The 20,851-nt window shown below is 44.8% G+C and overlaps 1 protein-coding gene across 2 annotated transcripts in view; it reads right to left on the bottom strand.

The window, feature by feature from the left end:
- cpamd8 (C3 and PZP like alpha-2-macroglobulin domain containing 8) overlaps positions 1–20,851 on the bottom strand; it is a 39,575-nt gene that overhangs the window by 8,639 nt on the left and 10,085 nt on the right. For both annotated transcript variants that reach the window (XM_068591565.1, XM_068591566.1), the window contains 22 exons: positions 20,423–20,572; positions 20,133–20,294; positions 19,874–20,016; positions 19,136–19,198; positions 17,861–18,092; positions 16,106–16,259; positions 14,301–14,431; positions 14,105–14,156; positions 13,647–13,945; positions 12,709–12,777; positions 12,463–12,619; positions 12,136–12,312; positions 10,673–10,754; positions 6,906–7,062; positions 6,690–6,764; positions 5,090–5,255; positions 4,507–4,593; positions 4,223–4,359; positions 3,811–3,966; positions 2,927–2,989; positions 758–1,047; positions 564–651 (listed from right to left, as the gene is read on the bottom strand). In XM_068591565.1, coding sequence (XP_068447666.1) covers positions 564–651; positions 758–1,047; positions 2,927–2,989; positions 3,811–3,966; positions 4,223–4,359; positions 4,507–4,593; positions 5,090–5,255; positions 6,690–6,764; positions 6,906–7,062; positions 10,673–10,754; positions 12,136–12,312; positions 12,463–12,619; positions 12,709–12,777; positions 13,647–13,945; positions 14,105–14,156; positions 14,301–14,431; positions 16,106–16,259; positions 17,861–18,092; positions 19,136–19,198; positions 19,874–20,016; positions 20,133–20,294; positions 20,423–20,572 — 3,090 coding nt within the window. The remainder of the gene's footprint in view (positions 1–563; positions 652–757; positions 1,048–2,926; positions 2,990–3,810; positions 3,967–4,222; positions 4,360–4,506; positions 4,594–5,089; positions 5,256–6,689; positions 6,765–6,905; positions 7,063–10,672; positions 10,755–12,135; positions 12,313–12,462; positions 12,620–12,708; positions 12,778–13,646; positions 13,946–14,104; positions 14,157–14,300; positions 14,432–16,105; positions 16,260–17,860; positions 18,093–19,135; positions 19,199–19,873; positions 20,017–20,132; positions 20,295–20,422; positions 20,573–20,851) is intronic.

Raw genomic sequence — 20,851 nt, 5'->3', positions numbered from 1 at the left:
ATTTGACCCTGAGACATTGTAACTCAACAGGGTCTGAGCCGACTGGCCTTTTTCTTATCATATCCAAAAAAAACACCATGAAAGAGGACGCTCACCTTCACGATCTTTTCCTTGCCTATGACACACAAACACACACGGACACATGTGTGTAACACGCAGCACTAAGAAGGGCCCGTCTCCTTTGAAGGAAGTCTTCCGTCCATTTCCTTACAACAATGGAGATCATGTCAGGTCATCGCTTGACGCTTTCCGTCCTCCGATAAATATTTACGCAACACCGACCGCTGTACCACAGTAAAAATGTCTGTATGTACAGTATCTGTGCTGATGCGAGTATGTTAAAGGATGCATCCTGTGTGAGTGTACGCGTGAGCCTGGGGTTTGCGAAGGAGTCTGCAAAGGAAGCCGGAGAATCCCATGCCATACTGCTTTTTTGTCAAATGCCTCCAGATGTGGACACATCTGTCTCTCTTTCCACCTGCCTTTCAGTTTGGGGCACTTACCTGACGACTTCTAACAATCTGTGAGCCACTTACATCTTGAATATGAATGTGATTACATACCCTCTCGAGACTTTCAACATCTGCTCGGAAACCGGAAATCATGGGAACTTCTATGACGGCCATGTTGGACGATCCTGAATGGAGCCACCTACAGAGTGTTTTGGGGTCAGGAGGAAAATGATGAGAAGCAGAGCTCTACAATTGTGCGACGCCAGCTGGTTTCCTTGTGCTGTATGTAGTTTTTCGTGTTTTACCTGGCACAAACTTCTAAAGAGATGTGGAAGTCCATTTTGTCCTGGTGGGCGGCCGGGTCGTCGTCATCGATGGGCGACCGCCGCTTCCGGTTGAGCTCAGAGCGGTTGTCAGCACGGCTCCGGGAGCGAGAGGGAGGATGACGGGAAGAGGGGGAGGAGGAGGAGGAGGAGGAGGAGGAGGAGGAAGAGGGGGGCTGCAGGTGTCGCTCCTGAAAAGGCTCTTTCAGGTCCACCTTGAGCTGGAAGGCTGGCTTGGACACTGGGTCAGGTAGGTTGTAAGACACATCAATCTACAGACACACAGAGAGCAGCCGGAGGGTTTATAAGAAGGATATCTATGAAATTAAGACTTCATTTGCTGGAAAGGAAAAACATAAAAGTGGCCAGGCTTTGCAATCTGGTAGTGAAATTAGCTTTTTCCAAAAAAAAAACAAAAAAAAAACCCTACATTACAGATATACCTTTGAAAGGACTGGACAATGCCTACTGAATGGAGGTTTACTTTCCACTTTCTTTGTTTTGTGATTTGAAATCCCTGTATTGTGAAGGTACTTTCGCCATGCAAGCTGCCTGGCTCTAAGGATGGCCCAGTTGGTCTCTTGGTTCACCATTAAGGTCCACTGGATTACTGCAAAAACTGCTTAAATTGCCCCCACAGGAGGAAGCCGACTGACTTTTCATTTGGCTTCACCAGCGGGTTTACTATTTTGGCTTTAGTGAAATGTCTCAACAAGTCTCAACAGTGGATTTGGTGCAAACATTCATTGTGCCCAGTGGTGGCCTAAAGATAGCCTCACAGGGCCACGAACATGGCTATAGTTAGTTTTTCAGTTAATATTTACCTTTGTGATTAGGGCATTAGGTCTTGAGCTTGTGTTATCACCCTATAGGTTGCAGCTTAACGTTTTCACATGAGGGTCTGACCAATTGCAAGCAAACAGATTGAGCATCAAATCAGCTGATAGTTTTGTCATAATATCTGCAGGTTCTCATTTGTTGGACAAGAAATACAATAATTTTGTATAAGGAAACAAAAGGTATAACTTTGGGCATAGTCATTTGGAAACAAGCTGCTTCTGGAGGTCAAATATTAAAGACCTGTGGCCTTGAAAAGACTGCAATGTCAGAGAAAAAGGCAGCGCTTTAAAGTATAAACCACGAATCATATTCACTTCACACAAGGCATGCTTTCAGTAGACCACGATTGCAGCAGCCTGAGATCAACGCAATGCTTTGACGCACTTCTTAATTTCACTGAAAAATATGATTCCCAGAAATTCACATTAAATAATTCCAAATAAATCATCCCGTCTGATTTAAAACTTTTGCAAAGGTACTAAATAACAATTCTGAGGCAAAGGACACATACTCATAAAATACAGTGTGTCCACACCACACGCACACACACACACACACACACACACACACACACACACACACACACACACACACACACACAAACAGGCAGGTCTCTTTGATTGCCCCACTCTAGTATTTCATTAGAGCCCAGGTGCTGCTGGCCTGAGGGGCTGTCAGAGGACTGTGTTGACGCACGGAGAGGTGCGGATGGAGGGAAAGTAGAGAGGCTGAGAGGTGTGAAGAAAGAAATTGTGTGTGTGTGTGTGTGTCTCAGAAACCTGTTGGGGAGAACGAGTTGGAAGACGTTTCAGGCGCTGCAGAGTATAGCACAACATCCGTTGCTGTCGCTGGCTCTGCCTCAGTCGAATCAAGTCATATCCCACATGCAGGTTTTCAAAACTGGGATTATAAACACCTTTGATCACCTTTTGCTTTTTTAGTCATGCCTTGTTTGGTTTTAAAGTCGACAAACGCTTAAACACAGGTGATAAGAAGGCAGAGGACAGAATGCCATCCAACAAATAGGGAGAAGAAAGATTCGGCTTACGAACGAGGTTTTTGTTTGTCTGTGACAAAGTAGGAATAAACAGCATCCTGTAATCAACAGTAACGATCAACACATTCCACAACAACTGGCTAAACTCTACCAGATTACCTCCAATTCGAGGGAGGAATTTAGGCATTATGGGACCACTGTACCGGCTGATGGAGCTGATGGAGTAAGCCCACCATTACGGTTCCCTTTTTGGACAACGTTCAAGACGGCAAATGTTTCTTGTTTTTGCGACCGTGTTTTGTGTACTGCAATACCTGCATGAGACAGCAGCCCTCTCCTTTAGCGCTGACAAAAAGGCCTGTGGGGATACTGGGGATCTGAAAGAAGAAAAAAAAAAGAAAGAGAGAGGAGAAAGAAGAGAAACAAAGAGTCAGAGGGGGCAGGGAGAGGTGAATGAGCCGTTTATCAAGTGAATGAATGCTGTAGGCTGCTGCACTGCCACTAGTGCTTCCCTGGCTACTAACCAGCGGGCCTTAATTGCCCCCAATTAAGCTGACACCACTAATCACAGTCGAGGAACATGCCCGGCAGAGAGTACGTACTGCACTCTCACCTGAACCACTCTGGCTGTCTTTTGGAGCACTCTACACACATACACACACACACACACGCACACGCGCTCACTCGCACGTGCACACGCACACTGACCTGACCTGACGCCACGGTGCCCTGGCCAAGGAGGTGCGTGCCCACCCTGTTAAATGTGTAATGCGTGGGCAAACAGGCCAATAAAACACGGTTTTCTAAATCAACAGACCAACAAGGTGCTTCTGGGAAACCCGGTGCAGTTAAGCCCGGTTTGGTTTGGCAGTGGGAAAAGGTCCTGGCTACGAAACAGCCGGACATAGAGAGAGGGATTAATGTTTAATGCCAGAGAGCGGCTCTGCTACGGAGTTGCTCGTCAATCACTCCAATAAAGAGGGAAAAGTTTCTACGTGGCATTTGGGTTTTTTTTTCTAATGCCGCCTCTGAAGCGCTGGCAATCATTAGTGGAGTTGACCACTAATGCTGATGAAGCGAACAATCTGAAATCCGCAGCATAGCGAATCGATTGTCGTGCTTCATCTGCACAAGAAAAACAGCGAGGGTCCCGCCTGCCTGAAAGAAACCAATTCAGGGTTCCCACGGATGTGGTTACCTTGGCACTCTGGAGGAGCTTCTGGTTGTCCCTGTTGAGTTCAAAGGTCTCCTGGAAGTCGAGGTTGGTGGAGGCCAGTGAGATTGTGAGGTTGACCCCTCCTACATAGGACAGGATGGCGTACTCCGACAGAGCCTGCAGAGCGACACACGTGTCCTGCACAGGGTTGAAGGAAAAACATCTATTTGTTGTTTTGTTTTGGGATCAATGCATTTTATTTTTTAAGCAGAAGCTATTTGCCAGTGACATCACCTTTACTAAAGCCAGTAGTGACTTAAACACGAGCTGTTGTGTTATCAAAAAAGAGTAAACTGAAATGTGTATCCTTACTTTCATTAGTATTGCTTTGTATTTGATTAGCTCTGGGAATGATGGCGTTACCAGGCTGAACCAAAGGACTAAAAGGGGCTACCTGTGTGGAAGAGAAGCCACCCAGGGCATTCCTCTGCTGGGAGAGCCATTTGACCACAGGCAGGGCAGAAGCCACATCCCCCAGGAGGGTGTAGGTCAGAAGCCCGTATGCTGTCATCTCCACCTCCGCTGACACCACTGGGAACAAACGAGAATGAGCTTATTTGAATTCTGCATTTTATTTGGGGGAATCAGACAGCATCAGATCTGTGTGGTTGGACAAGAGGATGGCAGGAAACAGGTACAGCTAATACTAATGTCTAAGGTAGGGAGCAGTAAGTATACCTGACTGAGAGAGGCCATCGCTGAAGCCCATGAAAGTGTCCTCATCTGTCATAGTGCTGCCAGTCAGACTCCAGTGGGTGAGTCCATCTACGAAGACAAACAAAGTTAGGTCATTATGGAGTGAGATGAGACTCATTGTATCGATATCCAAATTCTCTTCCTAAATCTTTCAGCAGCTATGCAACCAGGGTCTTCATTGTACGTGTGGAATAAAATCATTGTGCTCGAGAAAGAGTGTTTTCTTTGTGTTCCACTGAACTCAAATCTGCTAAAACTTGCAGAAAGTTTCAGTCGAGAGTAAAAAAAAAGGAAAATGGCCAAAGGAAACCAAGAATGAGATAAGTAGTGGAGGGGGAAGGGAGCGGTGAACTGAACTACTGCTGCTGCAGCAGCTTTTTTCAGTCACTTCTGTCCTGTAAGGAGCCTTAAGGGCAGGAGGCTTTCGCTGTAAACCTGTAATGGTGTAACGGTAAAGATGAACTACTCACTAACTATATATTTTTACATTTCCATATATTCTCAGTGTAATTTCTTTTCCTTCTGGCATGTGGATGGCTGACTGTTTCCCACAGTGAGGCGGTACCTTGTGTGATGGCCATGTGGTTGAGGCGGCGTAAGGCCAGAGGGGCGTACGGGCTGCGCAGCAGAGCCAGGGCGTACGCAGACAGGGCCGTGGTGTACGGGTCGTCGGCAGAGTACGTGTTGCTCTCCAGGAAATCCTTGGCTTTGGTCACCGCCACCTTCTCTTCCTGGAGCAGGCAGGACGCGACGGAAGACAAACACAAGCGAACAATAGTGTTTACAAGATATGGCCAAGGTTGACTTTTGAACGGTGCCATTTCCGTTAAAATGTTCAGAATTTCTTCTATTTTGCAGGATATTTGCAAGCGGATGTGCCTTTTATGTAAATGTCTTCTCCAACTGCTGATACATGGTTGTTTAAAACTGTTGTTGTTAAAGTTTAAAACGTGATTCAGCACCATTCAATACTTAAGGTACATTTTGCTTTATTATGCCAACACATATAAATACAATATTTCAGACAGTTGTAAATGGTGGTTTGTAGTCAGTATTTGTGAAGTTTTAAACTTTAAAATTGTCAAGAATAGGAAAAGTACATTGATTTCCTCCGAGTCTTCCACTAATGTACGCATGTCGACGTACACAAATCATTGTCACCATCATCATCTCTCCATTCACAACCGCCTCCTCTACTCAGATGTAGTTATTGAATAAACATTCATTTTGGCCATTAAAAAGTTGACTTTCATCTCATGCAGATGTGACCTTCCCTCTCATCCCTGAGATGATAGGCCTCCACAGCCACTCAGTCTAATTGCAGCAGTCATCTTTTAATTAAGTGAAATTGGAGGGGGGTTGAAGGTTCTGCTTTGATGTGAAGGATACCTTTCCAGTTTTTATCAGTTGTAAGACAAACTCTCAGACTCTATCCCTTTGGGATAGATAGAAGAGAAGGAGAGACAGATGGATGGAGGGAAGCCAGCAGGAGGGAATGCTAAATAAAGAGTAAACTATGTGGACAAATGGAGAGCAAAGACAAAAACAATCAGAGGTAGCGAGGCTTTGATTTTGCCAGAGTATTCAATACATGCTGAGGAAGATTCCACCAGAATTATGTTGCAACTCGTCCCCGTTCTCATGTCTTTTTGTGATGAATGCTATTAGTGCGAGAGTAAAGAAAAAGCAAGCCAAAAACAGAGAGCGAAGTAGGGCAACAAGTCAAAAAACGCAGAAACTAGACAGGGAGGAATGCAACCGAGGTGTCTTTCACGGAGCTTAATTGTCTCCGCTCGTCAGACCAAATCTTTTGATGTAGTCCAAAATGTGATTAGATATTAGATTAGCAGCACTGGGGCATGACAAATATGAGAAGGCTGACTGCCAGCACATCCATCTTCACAAAATATCAGGAATGCAGAGATACGTCCACACACGACCTGGAACAAACTTCCCAGGCTTACAGGAAGAGTAAATGGGACATTTAGCACACTGGTTAAAAGACACTGCATCTGTTGTAGGTGACCAGACCAGGCAAAGTGGAACAGTTTTAAAAAAGTGTGTGTGGGGGGGGGCTTGTTAGAGTACTGTCACATTAAACAGTGTGAAGCTCAACACTGAGAAGTGGCCATGATAAGAGTGGCACTGACTGTTGGGGTGCTTACCTCTGTGGTTATCCCAGTCTCCAAGAGTGCTGCGACCACATACGCTGTAAGTGAGATCTTCCCGTGGATCCCTCCCTGTGGACAGAAGCACACATTAGCATAAGCACCTCTGGGATATTTACCAAATAATGACTTCCATTAAATCATGTAGCTGGACTTGAATTTGAAGGTGCCTCTGCTGTTCCTGCTTTTACCCCCACCGAGACACAAGCCTACCTGCAGGTCTTTGTTGAGGATGCGTCCCATGGCGGGGAAGGAGCCGTCATCTCGTTGATGTTTGATGAGCCAGGACTTGGCGGCGCGAAGCTCCTCAGGGTCAATGAAGATGAAACCCCGAGACTGAGCAAAGGACTTCAGCACAAACGCTGTCAACCTAGAGGAAGAAGAGATGGAGGTGGAGGGGTGAGACCGTTAAAGACAGCTTAGGGGAAGGAGATAAGAGAGGAGATAGATCTTCAGATCCTTTGAAACGTGTGCTGACAAATTCCCCAAAAACTATGAAGACTTTCAATGAAGACTTTCAATCTGTCAACAGGGGAGGGGAGGGGGGGCCGATAGAGAAGGCTGTAGATAGAGGGATGTGTTTGTCAAAGATAGACAGAGAAAGGACTGATATGTATAGACGGATCTGAGGAAATGGGAAAAAAGAAAAGAAGGGAGGAGTTGCGCAGATTGGTGCGGCGAGGTTTGATCACCACCACAGGATGCGGCAGCTGTGCTCTTGAGTATGTGAGATCTCCCACAGTCCAATCAACTATCTTTCTGCACGTATGTTGGAGTTTCCCCAAAAGCATTCCGCGACTTACACAAACACGGATCCCAGGGACGAAGGTTGTGAATCTGGCTGGCCTGGGAGTGCAACTGGAAGTTTATGAGTCGTGGTTTTAGTGGGCCACGGTGGAGAAGGACCAGGGGAACCACGTGGAGAGGCCAAGGTCAGGCCTGGGGGACACGGCTGAGCTAATAAACACACGCTCATCCATAAACAACAGACCTCCCGGCAGTGGTCGAAAGCTGAAGTCTTTGGCCAACGACTCCTCTGTGACAGCAAGACATTCCATTACAGCACCCCTGACCACAACTGACTTATAGGATAAGGCAAGCTGCCTTCCATGAAAAGAAAGACAGACAAGATGGAAATGAGGAAATAAACAAACTGGTGTTCCAGTTTCCAGTAGTGCTCTCAGCTCATAAGTGCGAGCACAATCCAAGAAAGAACACCATGGGACATGAGAAGGTAAGAAAAGAACTTTGCTCTCATAAAGCGAAACACTAAATCTTCCCCGTCTGGAACATGGATGTTATTCCTCCCTGGAGACAAAACTAAAGGTTAATGCTGCAAGCCTGTTGGAATTTGTATAAAGTTAAATAATATTTGTGTCACTGGCTTTAAATGTCCGGTCCCAGGGAAAGGTACTGCAGAGTGTAAATATGATTTAGTTTGGGGCAGGAAGTAAGCACTAGATATGCTCGCCTTTACCAATCCGCCCATGGCTGGGGTCACCCTCTCCTGATTCTCCCTGTTTCTTTACTCTTTCCTCTGTTGTCGAACATCCAAATTCCCTCTCAGAGCTACCCTTATCCAGCTCCATACTTCAAAGGGTAGATCTGAAGGCAAATAGAAGACAATACATGGGTGTGCTCCATGATAAAGCCTTGGTTGATAAGCTTAATGGGGAATGTTATGAGTTGGACTACAGTTCCTCACGCCTGTTCAAGTGTGCTTGCCTTCAGCTGTGTTGCTAGTGTGCTGTTTTGGAAAACATCCAGAGGTCTATCACTTAAACTGAGATAAACTGGATGGCACCAGCAGAGGTTCGGGGTAGCGGCCCTGAGGCTGGTGAAGCTGCTGCTACTATTGCAACCAAGCTGGGAAATTAAATCAAGGCGTCAGTAAACTGTTAGCAACGCTCTGCCTGTGGCTGATCAAGTCTCCATTATAATTCCATGGCTATGTCTATGTTTTCAATTACAATGATTACTTTGTCAGGCAGTCTGTGGATCATAGCTTTTTGACAATACTTAGTAACATTTGGTGATCATCATACATGGCTTTTTTTATTTATTTATTTACAAATACACACCTCTACCAAGGCTATAGCCAAGCGATAGAGCAAAAGAAAGACAGAAACATTGGCTTGCTAGTTTGGCACAGGCCTGGAAATAGATACCGGGTTAATACAACAGAGTATATCAGTTCTTCCTATCTCTGGTATTCAGCCCCCCAACCCTACGATCGCTGTCAGATCACAGATCAGTCTTTGGGCAGACACAAATGCCATGCCAGTCTCGACATGTAGAGACAACGACTGAGAATGTCAGAGAAAATGAAACAACAACTGCCCCACTCAAATAGTTATACAGGGAGGGAGCGCACTTTTTGGGACTTCATCTTGAGCGTCCTTCGATAGACGAGTATTTCTCAAATAGGGTTGAGAGAGTTGAGGCTGAAGGCTTCAAAGGGAAGCAGCGCTGAGGTACACAGCACGATGCTGCATCTTCTGGGATCATTTTTGAAGAAACATTACAAAATCCAAAAGGGTGACTTTATTCCTCGAGGTTGAGGTTGAAACTAAGGTTGTGTTTAGTCAAATGGGCTTCAGCTGTGGCGAGGGAAATAACGTAGTCGAGGAAAAGTCCGGCAATAAAAACATATGCATGTTAGCACAAACCCACACCAGACCACAATGTTGGTCTGTTTCACTGTGTTTACAAGACAGCCGGTAGTTCCTTTTTGGTTCGGCATGAAAAGGAGACAGGGCTTGAAGACATACTGTCAGCCCTGTCGCTCCCCGTCTGCGTCTCCCTGCATCTGAAGTAAATGAAGTCAGTGAACTCTCAGCCCCCTCTGTGCAGTGTTAACAGTCCTTGGCACCAGAGATGGCCAGCTCTGCACACAAAACCATCACTGCCAGCCTTGTCATTATGTTCAATCTTTTCATTAGATCCTGTCCATTTCCACTCAGATACATTTTTACAAGCTGGAATACATAAACACTGCGTTACGGGTGCTTTTAAGCATGCAGTAAATGCACTGTGCTACCCTTGAACTCTGGAACCAAAACAAAAGCTGGGCTTATTTTGGATGCAAACATGTTGTTGATGGATTCATAAAGTGTCGGATGAAGGTTAACCCGAGGTTCAACCTCTAAATTGTGACCACCACAACCCACACTTGTTACGTCGGGCGCCAAAGAAAACGCAGAAGCGCTGCGTGCTACATCCTCACATCCGCTCACAGTCATCACGACATGAGTTCAAGGTTTCCATAGCAGTTTAATGTGAACAATTACACACAGGTAGTGAGTCATTAAGAGGCAAGTGCCGCTTCTGTTTGTTCGGCCATGTAAAAAAAACACACAAAAAAAAAGGTAAAGAGCCATTCGGTGAAATGGCTCCAGACAACTTATAACAATGTCTCCAATAGCTGGTCTGCGGGGCCCAAGCAGCATGGGTCCACTCCGTCCACTCAGGCCAGTGCCATGGATATGAACCCTGCTTAACTGCAAACAAATCTTGACAGCTTTTCCTACCTCAGGGATCCAATTATGCTGTTTGTTTATGATTCTCTGTCATTTAAGGAACCTGCTGTTTCACAGCAATAGCTCTATTAAATATCATAATACCCACCTCAGCTCATAAATCAACCGGAGGTATGCACATTGTGCGTGGGGCCCTCCGAATGCCAGCAGCTCCCCATTGAGAGCATTGATTTCAGTTTCATAAATACCATGAGATGGCTATGCCTGCCAGACCGACTCCAGGGAGTGTAAACCTGAAATAAACACTCTGACGAAAAACTAACCGGTGTTATAAACACATCTAACAGGAATAGATTAATTTGAGCACTGAGATTCCGATAAAGAACTTCATTGCTTTGGCCGGCAGCTAAGTCCCAGTTAAAGCTGAGGAATGTTGCTACAGCTAAGCACTGGCTGGTATGAGTTGTGTACACTTTGACAGCCACACCGACAATGACTTACCACATACTGCCAGAGGAATCCCTTTCTCCAAAGGCACTGTAGGATCCATCCTGACGTTTGTAGGTCAGCTGTCTCTGGTAGCCTGGAGAAGAATAAAGAACGGGGGAGGTGGTAGGAGAGCACTTTCAGCACGAATAGTTCCTCAAAGTTACTAATAAATTACAAAATTGATTTACAGACGTTTTGTAGATACAACACTGCAGATGCTTTGTTTAAACCGCCTTTTCCCACTGCAACTGCTCACAAAGCATTTTTATAGCATCATCACATTCTGTTTGAGCACTAACTGCGAAAGGTTAGTTCCTCAAAGAAGAGTAAACAGATAGTAAATTGTATTTAGTGTCCGAGGAAAGTGTTAAGTACGGTTCTTCTTTTCAACGTGTGATCTTTGAAGTTCAGGCAGATAAAAGCGACGTAAGACTGAACTATGTCTTACAGGTGGTGCAGAAGCACCACTTCAACATGTGGCATTTCTCTGACCTCGAGATTATCGTTGGCCATTTGTTTGGTATTTCATGCGAGGAACAAAAAAACAACAACATTGTGGTGAGTATTGAAATCATAGGACGTTAGGTCCTGTTCTTTATGCAGCCCAGCAGCTGATCTCCAATGATGCATAACCTGCACACATGTTGGATTCTTCTGAAATCCTGAGGCTCCGTGTACATTTTAAGAATTCCTCACAGTCACAACTCATTTACTGTCGATCCGTCCGCATTATAGCCTGTCCTTGATACGGTATGCAAGAAAAGGTCCGCAAACAAAGACCACTATCCAAAGTAAACTCCACTCCAATAGTTTCCAGGAAACCGAACAACAATGTCCAACTTGCCAACAATTAGACAAAATTCCTTCTGCTAGACATTAAGTCACTTTGCCCAAAGTCGAGCCAGAAGGGATTCGAATTGTTGAGATTTATTATACACTCTAAGAGCTTGATTGATGCAGTTGTTTCCTCTGCTTGGACAGCTGCTGGCTAATTTGAGGAAGGTCTGCGGCATTTGGGGAATGCAGCGGGTAAGGATGTCATCGGTTATCTCACAAGTGGAGCCAGACAGGTGAAACCTGTGGTGCGGAAGGCAATCCTTCATCTCAGTGTCAAACATTGAATCACCAATTCCGATTTGTCCAAAGAAGTAGTGCAAGTTTGTGTGAAGTAAGAGCTCTTCATACTACATATCTTTATAGTTTAAGCGTTTTACTGGACATCTTATTCAAAACCACATTACAGTGAGAATATCACGAGAACAAATGATTAAAAGACAGTTAAAATTCACATTGATTCAATAGTTTAGTGTACAAAACTGAAACCCATGTTTCCCTAGCACAAACATGTAAAAATCCAGACAAAAAGTCACACAATAAGACTTAAAGATAGTCATTTTTTAAGCTTAGTGGAGAGCTCATCTTCAGGGTGCAACATGTCATGAAAAGCAGCACGTGGTAGGTTGCAGTTTATTTACCTTGCAGCAGGTAGTCCGTTGCTTCATTCTCAACCGCAGAGCTGAGCTGCCTGGTCTTCTGCAGGTACTTCAGAACAAAGACGTTGGGGGCGAAGTGGATCATGTTCTGCTCCCCACACCCAAAGGGCAGGCGCAGCAGCTTGTCCAGGTTATTCAGAGTTGGCCCCATCACATCCCCTGATACGGGAACGGACAGACACACACATATAACACACGCGCAGCATTTACGGCTTTAGAGATGGAGATAGGAAGTAGTAGGATGGAAGGAGTAGATAGAGGTTTCTCACATTCAAGTTAAATGTATGCAGACATAAAAAGAAAGTTTACCAATCATAAAGGCGGTGGCTCTCTCAGATCCAGGCACCATGTTGTGGGGCACCCCCAGAGTGAAGGCCTCGTTGTGGTTCTCATCAGAGTCTTCCTTCCTCCAGATCTTAAACTCCCCAACTGATCCCCAGCCTGTTGAGAAGCCTATGTGACGCACCTGGAAGGACAAACAAATGATTATTTTCATTATTATCTGCATAGATAAATCACTGCCACTGGCATATAAATGCCATAAAAGAGTCAAACCTGTCCGGAGAATTGGCCTGTCCACTGGAGGATGACTGATTCATTGGATGGATGTAAACCATGGCCCACCTGGAGGGAACAAAAAGATAGTAGTCAGTAAGAAAACATTACAAATAAGTGAACCCATTTTTTGGAAAGCAACCGATGTTTATTTTTTTTGGACTCCCTCATACTGAACACTAATAATGTCTTTCTGCCAAGTCTTGGTGATGCGGGTGTGATTCACTCACCTCCCACACACAAACACAAACATACAAACGGACCAATGGAGAGCACATTTCCTCTCTGGTACTAGAGTTTCATTGCGTAATCACATTAAACCACACCATGCAAGGGCTCATTCAACCCAAAAAATGGCATCATCCCCAAGAAGATGCATTAATCCCATCGGGCTGGACTACGCAGGCTTTTAGCTGCTGCCTCTGGTGAAGGCTTTGAGGCTGATGCGAGGGCTGGGAAGCAGTGTGCCAGCCACAGAGTGCCATACTAGCACCAGGTCATGGATCACAGTCCTCAGTGACTTCAGACCATTAGGCGTGACCTTACAAGAAAGCATGCCAGTAAAAGTGGCGCCAGACCTCCTGACACACAGACCCCATGGCCTGCTGAGTCTTCCTTTTTCTTTACTCTCCACTCTTTGTTCTAGAGCGACCGCTTATTATCTGAACACAAATCTGTTGTGCTGGTTGGTGCAGGAACCCTAACCTGCTCAACAGTTGATTGACTGCTGATAATCTATCCCACTAAACCAACACACACACACACACACACACACACACACACACACACACACACACACATATATATATATGTATATTCTCAGACCTCCTGGAGCTTCAGTACTTGAGATGGAAGTTGTATAAAACCAAAAACACCTCAACAACAGCAACCTTCTCTTCAGTTATATTGACTTTCCTCTACAGTTTGTTTCCCTTTACCTGGACCACGCCTCCCTTCCAGCTGATCCAGAAGCTGCGGAACTCGTCCCAGGAGAGGATGCCTGGTGTGGCGGCACTGATCAGCGGCTCGCCCATCTTGCCCAAGGAAATCCAAGAACGAGTGTTCTGTCGACCCCCAAGTACGATCTCGAGCATCTCTGCACTGTCGTGGGGGCTGGCGGAGAGGGCGAAGTGTGCATCGTTGTGGGTCTTCACTGCCACCTGGAACTGGTTCATCTTGGCCGGCTTTTTCACGTACTGATACTCGTACTTGTTGGGCGTGGAGATGTGGATTCTCTCTGAGAATGTGAATATGAAATACACTTTGGTTTAGTGATTTATTTGTCATTTCGAGAAATATAATTAAGGAGATGATGCTGCAAGGAAAACTATGATCTACCGTCTCCTGAAAAATGATTAAAAATGATATGACAACAGGAAAATATGTCAGCACTAACCATTGGGACAGAAGAAGACACTGTAGGTGTATTCTCTGGGAAGGCCTTCTGGCTGAAAGGAGAGGCAGAGGAAGAGAACCAGAGTCACAGGGAAGAGAGGAAAAGATGCATCTCAAAACAATTCAAACCTCATGTTGAAACATATACAAGCAAATCTTTACAATCAAGTGAAATTGATCAGGATCAGGTCTTTCACCTCCACCAGGATAGTCCTACGGACGTAATCCAGGCCAATTGGGGTCCTTCTATCGTCCGCGTCGTTACTCGTTTTGCTTGCCTGGAGTCCATCAGAGCAGCAGCTTGGTTCACTGTAGGCAATAGCACGAGCTATCGGGCAGCAGAGAACAGGCACGGTGTCACACCTTTAGTGTTGCTGGATGTCTACAGAGCATCGTCCCAAGTCAGTCGCTAGATTTGAGTCTATATTCAGTATGTGTTATTTAATAGAATGTGAACAGAAGGGCTGGGAGCGTTGGGGTTGAGGGACATAGTGTAAATTACAAAGTACTTTTCAGAGTAATATATCTTGAAATTTTTCATTCTAGACATTGAGGCTCATCCTCACATATATATATATATATATATATATATATATATATATATATATATATATATATATATATATATGTATATATATATATATATATATATATATATATATATATATATATATATATATATATATATATATATATATATATATATATATATATACCATAACAATGTTGGCAAATGTCAAAAGATTTGGATATCGAAAAGTGTTTGTGAAGTCAAAATTCAGTAATACCCGGATATGACCATATCTGTAATGTCATTTGTGGACATCAGCATACGTTACACAGGACAAACATGTCGGTAGGAGGACTCCCAGTTCTCTTACTGGGGAGCACATTGGAAATGTGGCCCTGTGCCAGTGGCGTCTCTTTGTGTGTGTGTACTGAGAGGGAAACACAAGGGGCCAGAGGACTAGGAGTGGGGCCATGGGGGGCCCATTGACCGCCAGTGACCTGCAAACTCATCAACATGCCACTGAGTGTCACAGCACAGCTCCGGTTGCTCCCCCACTGCCGGCCTGCTTTGTTCTCACATGCGTTCTGGAGGGGACTGTTTGTAACTCTGGGTGGGTGACCAGATCACACACGGCTCGGCCCCTTGGCCGGCAGAGCGCTCTTAAGTCAAAGACTTGGCTTTTTGAAAGGCATCCCACTGAGGGCACTGAGGTCCTGGTGAAAAGGCTGATGTTTTCTCAAGCGCTTACGCCGCTTGAGAATTCAAGTAACGCTCTTTCACTGATACAGCACAATCTACGTCATCTGTATTGTTTACATTTGCATTAAAACTCTGGCAAATACCTTCAACACAAAGGCTGAGCCGGCCCCTTTTCTGATAATGCAACAGGGATTGTGGGATATAAGAATAGTTGATCCTATATTGTTGTAATCATTTGACTTAACTTAAGGTTTTTAGGTATAATATTTACAATATAAAAGTGCTTTGTTACTATGTGTGTTTTTTGTCTATTGTATGGACCAACATGCTTGAAAATGCTTGGCAGGAGAAAATTCATTTCTCAAGTATGTCAAAAGGAAACACATCATATCTGGCCAATTTACCAGAATTAGCTCTCTAATCTTTCCCTTGAAACTGGCAGTGTCTTGACATTATAAAAAAACAATGTGCAAGGAACAAGATAGTGTTAAAACCCGACAACCCTGCCCGTGAATGTATTAAGAATTATGGAATCCATGAGAGAAATTCTTATTCTTTTACCGACTTTAACATTAAAGGTTTTTTTAAGGGGGGGGGGGGGAGTTGTTCCTTCTCAGAACCAAGAGCCAAAGGACTGTGTGTGTGTGTGTGTGTGTGTGTGTGTGTGTGTGTGTGTGTGTGTGTGTGTGTGTGTGTGTGTGTGTGTGTGTGTGTGTGTGTGTGTTGTATGCTCTACAGATGAAGCCAACCTTGTCGTTTGTAAAATGTACTTAATAAAACTGGCATGACTACCTGTGATGTTCGCGGAGCCCAGTTCCGTGAAAGACAACACGATGGATGTAGGTGTGGCCTCTCCGGGAGCGACGCACTTCTTCCTGGTCAGGTGATGCTTTCCAGGGTGGCCAATGAACTTTATGCCTTTCGGAACTGAGACTTTAACATGAACCTGAGAGAGGAGAAGGAGCGGAAGAGACAAATCAGAGGCAATTGATCTCCTCTGACAGGCCACAATGATATCATTCCTGCCGGCACGCCCCTCCCTCATATGGCGTGTTCTCTTCAAAGCCCCGAAAGCGAGGGAGAATTTTTAAATCACATTGTGAATTTTCCATGCTGTCTGACTCATGCTACTCAAGCTCCCTGAAGGATTATGTTCCACTCATCGTCCAATTTTCACAGAGGACTCGGTAATGCGGAGGGATCTCTTAACTGTTCCTTCATCCACACGCCACAAGTCGTAAATAACTGAACAGAAAATATAGGAATCACATGTTGCCGGGGTGGACATCAAAGGAGGGGCTACTCTGGTTTGTATATTCATCTGACATGACATCAGGGCAGCACACGCACAGCCTCTTTAACAAGCTCATCTGCAAACATCATGATGTCATCTGTGTGGAGCGCAGGATGGACCTATTTAAGGCGAAGACAGAACTAATAAGGGTATTTTCAAAGTGAGCGCCGCAACATACCTCTGGGATAATCTAATAATTTCACATTACAAACCGGGGGTTCTTCTGGCAGCCACTTCCAGTCCCTCAGTGTTACCTACATGTATTCCACAACAAGCCTCGTCTCGCTCATCACGTCGTTTTGACATCACACCGGTTCTGCTGAACGCCGTTGTAAAGAAACCCTCCAAGGCCATCGCAGCGGTTCGCGTGTTTCAGCCAATCGGCAATGAAGCACATCATGTGTTTTCAGATTGGCTTCCAGCACCTGCAGGACGTCTGTGTCTTCTCTGCGATCCACGGTCTGAACTTCACTCAACTTTAAACCGAGGATGGAGCGCATGGTGTATTGTTTGTAACGCCCTCAGAGACGACGATGTAGTATCTATATGACTTTCCCACGTTTTTTTTCTCCATCTACACCATATAGGTATCTTTATTTTGCTTTCATTACACATTTTTCTGTACAAAGCATCCAACCAATCTTGCTGAGAATTAGATTCTTTTATTTGTATTATGTTATAGAATTCTCCAGCAGACAATTGTTTTATTATTGTGTGTTTTTAGAACTTAAAAAGTAGATGTTACATTTACATTAAATGTGTTTGAAAAGAATTGCGTTGAGTGGCTTAAGGTACTTTGACAAAAAAAGGATTTGCCGGGCTCCTTGATTGTTTGAGACCCACTGGATTAACCAACTGAAAATGATTTCGTAATTTAAGTTTATAAAGCTAGCAGAAGTGACAGTGTTCACTGAAACTTTTAGTTTATAAGAGTCTAATGAACCCCAACAGCCTGCCTGAAAAACCTGAACCTTTTTCATCTTTTTAATACCCTCTAAGACCGTTCATGAGGAAACTGAATTCAAAGCTGGGTTGGTTGGATGGTTCCAGTAACGCAACAATTTGAAGGTAATGGGCTTAAAGCACGAGTTTGGCCCTTTAAACCTGATCCCTGTCGAGAAGTGTCATCTTCATCGACATGAGCTAAAGATCACACAGTTTGCACTGTGTGAAGGCGACCGCTTGTCACATATGCTGCACTTGGAAAAAGTAACTTGCTTCCTGTCCACCGGCCGCCTCATTCATCATCTTACCTCAGCGCAGGCTGACAGGTAGTTGTAGACAGTGAGGGGAACTTTGGTCTGCTCCCCTCGGATTAAGCTGTAGGGCAAGGTGAAGTCCACAAAGAAGGGCTTGAAGGTACGAAGCTCCGCTCTCTTTGCCAAGCCCAGGCCCTTTTCCTCCGATAGGCCGACAGCTTCGGTCACCCAAGTGGTGATCGAATCCGGCACTTCCAAGTGCAGCTCAGCTTCGCCGGTCTCAGAGCTGTTAGTGACACATGTTTAGACACAACTTGAGTGGCAAGCGTAGTTGGAGAGGGTTTTTTTTTTTTTTTTTTGAAGCATCCTTTCATGGTTGCTTAATAAAAAGGCACAGACTACAAGGACGAGCTTGATGAATCAATGGAGATCACTTTTATGTCCGTAACACCTGTGTCAACACCGACACCTGCACCAACGTGACTAAAGCAAACTCCCTGACATGGATAGGTGTGAGGGACAGTCGGGAAGTTGACCTGATCTGTTTCTATGGATGAAATGGACTGAGCTCATTATTGGCAGCGAATGTGTAATGTTGGTGTTGGCAAACTGTCGCCGGGCATAATAAACTTGTAAAAACTCCGTGTGCACCCTTCCTTTTGATCAAAGTTGCCCAAAATCCACTTTAATGGACTTTTAAGGGAAATCGGAGCTTTTGGACTTCACAGGAAATTAGGCAGAGCTGGAGTCCCATCCAAAGGAATCAAGCATATGGAAATCTATGGGCCGTTCATTTATATTGGCTGAAAATGAATGGAAGGAGCTGTTGAGAAAGTCTGTTCCAAGATCGCCCAATTTAAATGAGGCACATTCACACCCAGAGGGGGGAAATGCCGGACGCTGCCGGAGTGATGGAACGTCAGGCTCCTCTCACACCTTTCCTCTCCTCTCTCATTCCTCTCTTCTCACCTCCAGCTTCACTCTCTCTATCCTGCGGATCTTTTCTTATTCTTCTGATCCATATTCTTCTCATCACACTTTCTTTTCCTCCTCCTAATCTACCTGTCCTTGTCCCCTCTTATACTTCGGGAATGTTGCTTTACTTTTGTCTCCTCATGCTTGTGTTTCACCCATACAGGTTGTCGTGTATTTGCTCCTCTCTTCTCTTCCCCATCTGCATTGCTCTACTCTCCGTCGCGCTTTGGATTGTGACTCATTCCCATATAAGTATAGACAATCTGTTGCACCTGATATTTCGAGCCCCGGGCATGTAACACACTCATACACTTTTACACACACACACAAATATTTATACAACGATTGAAATACCTGATGTTGAGGCAGTGCCACACCCAAGTCTCTGGGAAAAATGTGCGTCTACGCTTCTCTGCTCTGCAACCAAAACACAAGCTGTCATCAATAAAAGGTTTCAGCTGCTCACAATAAAACAACACCATAATTGGGAAATGTATTGTTCTGCATTCCGCACTGACAGTCTCTCGTCACGTCATGTGTTTAATGTTCATCGCTACAGTGATGAGTATTCGTGGCATGAAGGAATGCAGAGCTAAAATATGGACAAAGCAACACAACTGATTCCTTGTGTCATGTTTTTCTTCTTCCTCTTTCATTACTCATTTTGGAGACCTTCGTCATCCCAGCCACCGCAAATACTGAAATGCGTATTACTAGAATATAATTCTATGGGGCATGAAGTAATCATTGCTCTCTTGTGGGGTTTGCCTTCAAATTAATTGTTTTCAGAAAGATACACGCTTTAGCAGAGCTGTGTGTGGTCCAGTCAGAGATCACAGTAAATCTTCAGCATTAACTTGTTTTCTTCCATTCGTCATTAAGGAGTGGAATATGTAACTCAAATACAAGAACCTTGCGTTGTTAGAGAGGCATAAACACACATGAAGGGGCCATCCCACCAGAGAAAAGCTGAGAAAGGGCTCTGGGTTTGTTTTTTTTTAGCTATTAAATAAGCATAAGGCATTTCAGAAGAGAAAACAACTTTAGGAGCCACACAGACGGCCTTTGACTCCTCTGACGCCGGTCATTCACCTGGTTGTGGGTCGAGAGTGCATGGCAGCCACTAAGGTGGAGGTGTGCGGCTGGAAGGCGGGAACGGCCTCGTCTGTGTACATGCCTCCGCTCTGCCGGTGGTTTAAACTCACCATATCTGTCATCACAACCAGCCCTGTTTCCTGTGTTAGACAGAAAGAGAGAGAGAGAGAGAGAGACACACAAACACACAGTGATTACTATTTTTTTTCATACCTGTACATCATCGTGGGCTCTTTAACTAAGTGTGCGTTCTCACCGAGAAAGCAAAGCGGGCGTCCTTGGTGATGTCCCAGTGCCACGGGAACACAGAGGAGCGCCTGCGTCTCTTTGATGACAGCCCGGGCCACCAGAAGTGTCCGTCTTCTTTGGGAATGCCGAAGGCGTCCGAAACGTCAAAATCTGCCAGCTCTTTAAACACCTGCCCAGAGGAAACCCATGCATTCACTTGCTTTAAGAAAGACAACGGGTTAGGACGTCGTAAAAGACTCTTTTAAGACTCTTTTAAGGTGGACATAATGAAGATAGCGCTGTAAATTCAGGACCGACCTTGTCTGGACTGAGCTGGAAGTCAGGCTTTAAGAGGTAAAGGCTCTTATCCACTGCGGCCACGCACACACAGGAGCCTTTTTCTCCACGAACACGCAGAGTCACAGGGTCTCCTGGCATCGACTCGTTCGCTGACAAAGAAACAGACACCTGCAAACCAACCAGCACAACTCATCTGTAACATGACTATGGACCAGCAAACATTCAAACAACCAGCTGTTAAGACCACCATATTGGATATTAAACCTCAATCAATAGCTGGCTGTAGGGATGCAACTAACAGTTATTTTAGTTATCGATTCGTCTGCTGATACATTTTTTAGCTTCATTAATCATTGATTAAGGCAGGAAATAGTGAGAAATGCGACTTTTATTCAGCAAATTCTCACGTGTGAAAAGCGTGACCCTGCCATTGATTTTCTGTTCGTC

The sequence above is a fragment of the Clinocottus analis genome, unplaced genomic scaffold, assembly GCF_023055335.1.
Source record: "Clinocottus analis isolate CAN_PGR_092001 unplaced genomic scaffold, fCliAna1.0.p SCAF_25, whole genome shotgun sequence".
Taxonomy (NCBI): Eukaryota; Metazoa; Chordata; class Actinopteri; order Perciformes; family Cottidae; genus Clinocottus; species Clinocottus analis.
This window is presented reverse-complemented; position numbering and strand designations above follow the sequence as displayed.